Here is a 7,107-nt window from a genome sequence, read left to right on the forward strand (position 1 = left end):
GTCAGCATATTTTAGCAGGGCTTTTCTTTTCTTCTCCACATCTTTCACGGAGGAGCGTTACACTGTCAAAGCTATTATTTTCCACCTTGACAAACTTGAAATCTATCCCCTGGTAATAATAGAAGCTGCAGGGGGGGGGGGCCTCAATGTACAGCTCAAGATTTACTCACGTCTCCTTGGACGGCTTCAGACTTTTATCTGTGTGTGATACACGGCTCTCACGTGGCCCCGGAGGAAATCGTACCTGACTGCAGAGCTGCACGCTTCACATCTGAGTAAACAGATAAGGGCTGAAACAAACCTCTGCTGCATCGTGGTGCATCGGTCGTACCGTCCACAGCGCGCAGCGGAGAACACGAGTTCAAATCCTTCACTTGAAGCTGCAGGGAATCTAAGCTGACTCTGCTGGTTTCATGTGTTTCAGCTCATTGTTTTTTGTTTTATAGTTCATCACTTTACCAGAGTCTAATAAACCCACTGCACACAAGACGCTAAACACACATGTGGCAGCTGGAGAACCAAGTGTTTTCCTTGGGAGCTGGTGGAGACCAAAACAGAGCAAAAATAACAGTGACTATTGACTTTGCATTCATCATTTGGACAGAAACATGATTCCATAAGACTAATACCTTTGCTCCTTGTCTGCAGGTTGGGTGAATGGGTAATTAATCAGCCTTAAAGTTATGATGTGGGGAATGTTGTGTTCACAGCTTGTTTTTGCTGCCCCCAAGTGGCCATAACATGAGAAAGGATGACTTTAATTAAATGTAAAATCGTAATGAATAATTGATTATTTCAAGTAGAAGTTCAGCATTTAAAATGTTGATTTAAAGCCTGATGCAGAGAATTTTAAACATGTTTTTTTCTAAGTGCTATACAAGTAAAGTTCATTATTATTATTTTTATTTGTACATAAACTCCAAAACGCCAAAAACACTGTTTTAGAGAAATAAGCAAACACTGTAATTTTGAAAACAGATTGATCCATGATATATTATTATTTGATTATTTATTATTGATGCGTTTACTAGACTGGTAATAAGAATAAATATAATTGAGGATACTGCAAGTAAATACGATAGATTTATACTCGCAATTATGTGCACAGTTATTAGACAGTTTTTGTCGATGGGACAGTCTGAACTGTAGATTATTGAGCCATAACCATAATCCTCTCATAAGCATCTACAACGAGGACATAGTCATCAAGTCAAGTGTTAAGACAATTACAGAAATTGCTTTTGTGCCTTTAAGTGAAACCCTGTTGTGGAAGCTGTGGCCTGGAGGAAACTCTGTATTTTCCAAAGTCAGGACGACACGTATTGATCCTTCTCTCCGCGGTGAAATAGTCCCGGGGATAATTTAAACGTGAACTCATCTGGAAGGGCAATCAGGCCGGATTCAAACTGGTGCTTAACCCGCGATGCCATCAGTCCCCCAACAAACCCAGTGTGGTGTTCAGATCTCCTCTTAGCCGGTGTCATGAAACCAGCAGCACAAACCCCCATAAGTACAGTTTCCTGCAGATTGAATATTTTTATGGCTTCAGAGAATCGTGCCCCTGCTGATGGGGAACTTAATACCTTCATTTCACTTTCTGCCAAGTCAATATCTTTATTGGTCACAAGGGAATTTACCAAATGTTACCAGGTAATACGTTTGTATTTCCATTTCCTAATTCAGACATAAAAAGTAATACGTGATTATAGATGTTGTGTTTTGTAAAAATAACAGATGAGGGTTTTTTCCTGCTGTATAAATGTGAATATTACATTTACACCATGCTATCACATGATCGAGACTGAATGGAGGACCTGATGGCTCCTCAAAAGTGATGCCAAAGTGTCTCTATCACCCCCTGGTGGCTGGCTGCAGTATAGGTCAGAAACCCTGCCTCATCCATGTTAGCAATGGGAGCATGGGCCAATGTAAAAAAGTAAGAAGAAAAAGATTTAACAATCCGTCTTCTGCAGCTCAGGATGTTTCTCGGACCAGATCAGGGTCCAGTGCACGTGTGAAGGGGAAGCAGGGGTCTCACGAACAGTTCCACACTTCACCCGCTGCAGCTCTTCACTGTCCTCCTCACGTCTCTGCAGCCATATTAGTTTCAAAGGATTCAACAAGCACAGTCTTCTTCACTCTTCTGATCTTGAATCGGGAGCAGAGCGGCATGAACACAACAAACCAGAAGCTGCTCCGCTGTTTGATTCCCGTCTGTATCACCAAAGGTCACATCGTTATTAAAATGACTTCAATTACTTTTGGATTGTTTGCTCTGTGTAACCTGAGTGTGGGAAACATTTAATAATTATAGCAGAGTAGAAATGTATATGATCAAAGCTCAGACGACATCACTAAGATATTTCGATGCCTCTTTAATCGAAACGTTTCATTTATTGACGAGTGGCAACGACAGATGTCATTTAAAACTTAATTTAGATTAGATCTGGTTAGTTTTGGTGCAAATCTTCAAACCATAGACTGTAAATAAAGATGGACGATGCATCAAGAGACAAAACGTGACGTGACTCGTGAGCTTTACCCAAATGCTTCCTGTTTATGTTTCAAAATAAGAGCCTTGTGCCTTGAAGAGCATTGTTTCTGTATCTAAATCTCTTCAGAATCTCGACACAGATTCAAAACGTCGGTATTGAGCGTCCAATCCCTGCTCTGGTCCCTTATGATCATTTTCCTCAAAATATAATAATTTAAAGCTTTTAGGATTTTCTTTTTAAGGATTTTCATACCTGGGATGTGAAAATGAATTTAAAGTATATATATACATATATATTCATATGCAATTTTAATTCGGTAACATTCTGCATCATACAAACAGTTCCCTGTATATATATATATTTATATGTGGATGTTAGTCAAAGCAGCCGTGGACACAAGCATCATCAACACAGTGTGAATGTAAACAAAGCCCATAACCAGGCCAATTGAACTGGGCTAATTATTTGTACGACACATGCTACTTCATTGTTGACTCACTAATTACACGGTTAATTAATTGTTATAGCCTCTGTGCATCGCTTTAGTATCAGCGAGGAGGTTGAGAGCTCAGGAGAGTTTATATTAATGATATCACAGCGACACCTGCTGGCAAGATGCGGTATTGTACATTGATTTCCCCCTTCTCTCAAACCTCTCATATTTATTTTGCTTGTTAAAACTGTGATGATTATAAATGTTAATGTGTTGACTTGTGGTAACATGATGTCACATCTTTTAAATTAACTGTACAGTAAAGAACAGAATGGAACAAGTCATTATTGTGAGTTGATGCTCCCTGTTTATTAAAAAAATCAATAAACAAGCTGGGGAAAACACACACAAACAAAAGTAATAATAACAATAAATATATGTTGGATTATTTCATATGTGAACAGACTTTATGTGATTAAACATGAATCATGTCTCATGTGTGAGTTTTAATAAAGTTTGTTGAATGTGAACAATGATCAGCTGTTATTGATAAATGTGTTTTTATGTGGATCTTCATCAGTTTGCTCGACTTCATGGATCCACACAAAATCTAAATGATAGAAAACATTTTCCATGAAAATAAAAAACAAACCAAAGATAAAGATCAGAAAATAATGAAATCTTTTTACACACGTGGAAAAGTCGACAGGAGAAATGAAAATGAGTTAAAGGAGAAATAAACAAAGCTTTAGAATAATGAGTTTAACATTTAAATTCAGCAGATTTCTCTTGAAGAAATAAACATGATGAATAAAATCTTTATCTCTAACTGCTCTGATCCAGCGTCACAGAGACATTCACAGGTAACAGCTTCAAGGGATCTCTAGTGCCAAAGCATGGAAACATCTTCTGAGTGAAAGTGTGTGTGATGGTGTGAATGTGTTTGTTAGTATCAGGATCAGAGAACGACAGTTCTCCTCTGTTCCAGTCCAGTTTCACTCTGATCCTCTGGATCTTCTGCACAGAGAGAACAGATGATGCTGATGGTGACACTGCTGAGTATTTACCTTCATAGAACCTTATTCCCCAGTATCCAGACAGTTTGTCTCCCTTCCTCTGGACAGACTCTTCTGACACACCCAGTAACCAGCATGTACTGTCTCCAACCAGGACGTCCCAGCTGTGAGTCCCTGAGTTAAAACCCTCAGATCCCAGGACTGAGAAGTAATGATCAAACCTCTCTGGATTGTCAGGAAGCTTCTGTTTCTCTCCTCCTCTCAAACTGGTCAGATCTTTAGACAGGACGAGTACTGGATGAGCAGAGTTTGGGTCCAGAACCACAGGACTGTAGGAGACCCTGTCCTTCATCTTGTTCCAGATGTTGAAGCTCAGGTTGCCCAGATGTTTGGCCTCGTCTATCAGAGCTCCTGAGGCCAGCTGTGGATCATCCAGCAGGGGGTGCTGCTGGACTCGTTCCACTGCAGCCTTGTAGTTGAGCAGGAACAGGACGTCTTCAGCTCTCAGCTCGTCCTCTGTGGTTCTGATTGTGTCTGAAAGAGCCGTTATGTCTCTGCTCAGAGACTCAATCTTCTCCTTCATCATCCGACTCTTCTGCTCCTCTTCCTCCCTCAGTGCAGCCATCCTGGCCTCCTCTTCCTCCTCCAGAAACTGGTGAATCTTTTTAAACTGCTCCTTGATCTGCGTCTCTGTGAGTCCGGCCTGGACCTTAATGTGTTCTCCTGTTTGTTCAAACTCTACTTTAACACGTTCAAAACACTGTAACTTCTCCTTCAAGGGCTCCAGAGTTTCCTGAAGCTGCTTCTTGTGTTGTTGTGCAGCTTCATCGATGGGTCTGTGGTCGCTGTGTTTTTTTGAATCTCTGCAGACGACACACACTGGCTGCTGATGGTCCAGACAGAAGAGTCTTGGTTTCTCTGAGTGCAGACTGCAGAGAGGATGTGAAGAGCTCTGATCTCTCTCCCGTAAGAAGGTCTCACACAGGTTCTTTAACGCCAGGTTAGGTGGTTCGAACTTTGAAGATCTTCTCTTACAAAGTGGACACTCTTTTACTTCTTTGTCTTTCCACCAGCTCTTCACACAGTCTCTACAGAAGCTGTGGCTACATGACAGAATGACAGGATCTCTGAAGACATCATGGCAGACGGGACAGCAGAGATCCTCTTCTAATCTGGAAGCCATTGAGTCTCCAGGTGAAGCTGAAAACAGACAGTCAGTCAGTCACAGCTCCACGAACTTCACTGAGGTTTACTTCCTCTCTGAGTCGAGGTGTTTGTTAAACTCACGGTCAGTGTGTGGAGCGTCGGCAGGTTGTAGTTTGACTCTTCTCTCCTGTAGCTGGACTCACTCAGGACGTTTGGTCCGGTTTGGTTCAGTTTGGTTTGGAAGGTGAATGTGATCGTCTGGTTTTCAGCCTGCGTCTCTTCAGGGAGGAACAGACGTGTCCTGGTTTCTCAGGTGTGTCAACACGATTGTAAAAAGTAATAAGAGCCTTGGACTTGATAACTGGTCAAAAGTCATTTGCCAGCAACAAGCTCACACAGACAAGAGACTTGGTTGTAAAATAGCTGCTTGAATATGATTGTGATCTGCTGAGTGTTCAGAGTTCAGAGGAAAATTAAATATTAACAGGAAGTGCAGGGGAGAACTAACTGCAGAGCTGAAGTCACATTAAAGAGACAGAAGCAAAGTGCAAACAAATGGAAACAATGTCAGAAACTGAAAAGAGGGTTTTATAAATTCAAATCAAGTCAAATTTGCTCATTAATTTGTGTGAGTGCAGTAAAAATTGTGACAGCATTATATGTTGTGACTTTGGGCATTCAATAAATGTGTTTGTCAGAAACATATTTAATATTAATATTAAAATATATATAAAAAAGAAGCCAAATAGGATTATGTAAAAAATCCTTATATCCTGCTTCAGTTCATCATAAACTGTGATCTAATGCACTGCTGATGTTCCTGTGGTCACTGTCTTGATATTAATCCTCCAACCAGTCATGTGTTGGTTCATTACTTCTTGAAGCATGAACGCACTGGACACCACACAGGCCTGTTTAGATGTTACTGTGACGAAAGAATAATAATAACAATTAAAGCCCTCAAAAAGACAATTCATTTGCCTGAAAAAAAATGATAATAATAAAAATAACTAATAATCCTTACAATTTAAATAGGGCCTCCCACCGTCGGTGCTCGGGCCCTAATAATAATAACAAGATACAAAGTAATCAAAATATGAAGAAAAATATATATATATATTATTTTTATAATAATAATAATAGGATGCAAGATGGCAGCGTTCGTAACCGGATATTTTAGCAACATTTCTGGACAGTTGGAGGAAGCGACGTCCATCTTTATATAGTTTATTGTATCCTCAGCTACACCATGAACCGTAATATAGTTAAAACACAAGAAGAAAAAGATTTAACAATCCGTCTTCTGCAGCTCAGGATGTTTCTCAGACCAGATCAGGGTCCAGTGCACGTGTGAAGGGGAAGCAGGGGTCTCACGAACAGTTCCACACTTCACCCGCTGCAGCTCTTCACTGTCCTCCTCACGTCTCTGCAGCCATATTAGTTTCAAAGGATTCAACAAGCACAGTCTTCTTCACTCTTCTGATCTTGAATCGGGAGCAGAGCGGCATGAACACAACAAACCAGAAGCTGCTCCGCTGTTTGATTCCCGTCTGTATCACCAAAGGTCACATCGTTATTAAAATGACTTCAATTACTTTGGATTGTTTGCTCTGTGCAACCTGAGTGTGGGAAACATTTAATAATTATAGCAGAGTAAAAATGTATATGATCAAAGCTCAGACGACATCACTAAGATATTTCGATGCCTCTTTAATCGAAACGATTCATTTATTGACGAGTGGCAACGACAGATGTCATTTAAAACTTAATTTAGATTAGATCTGGTTAGTTTTGGTGCAAATCTTCAAACCATAGACTGTAAATAAAGATGAACGATGCATCAAGAGACAAAACGTGACGTGACTCGTGAGCTTTACCCAAATGCTTCCTGTTTATGTTTCAAAATAAGAGCCTTGTGCCTTGAAGAGCATTGTTTCTGTATCTAAATCTCTTCAGAATCTCGACACAGATTCAAAACGTCGGTATTGAGCGTCCAATCCCTGCTCTGGTCCCTTAT

The 7,107-nt window shown here is 40.3% G+C and overlaps 1 protein-coding gene across 1 annotated transcript; it reads right to left on the minus strand.

Moving 5' to 3' along the window:
- Positions 1 to 3,753: 3,753 nt before the first annotated feature.
- LOC124852085 (E3 ubiquitin-protein ligase TRIM35-like) lies at positions 3,754 to 5,127 on the minus strand. Its single transcript, XM_047340590.1, has one exon. The coding sequence runs from the start codon at positions 5,125 to 5,127 to the stop codon at positions 3,754 to 3,756; it is 1,374 nt and encodes a 457-aa protein (XP_047196546.1).
- Positions 5,128 to 7,107: the final 1,980 nt, after the last annotated feature.

This window comes from Hippoglossus stenolepis, chromosome 7 (assembly GCF_022539355.2).
Source record: "Hippoglossus stenolepis isolate QCI-W04-F060 chromosome 7, HSTE1.2, whole genome shotgun sequence".
Lineage (NCBI taxonomy): Eukaryota > Metazoa > Chordata > Actinopteri > Pleuronectiformes > Pleuronectidae > Hippoglossus > Hippoglossus stenolepis.

Bases quoted from the DNA above. Each gene is read 5' to 3' on its own strand.
- LOC124852085 (XM_047340590.1), bottom strand. From the start codon at position 5,127: ATGGCTTCCAGATTAGAAGAGGATCTCTGCTGTCCCGTCTGCCATGAT.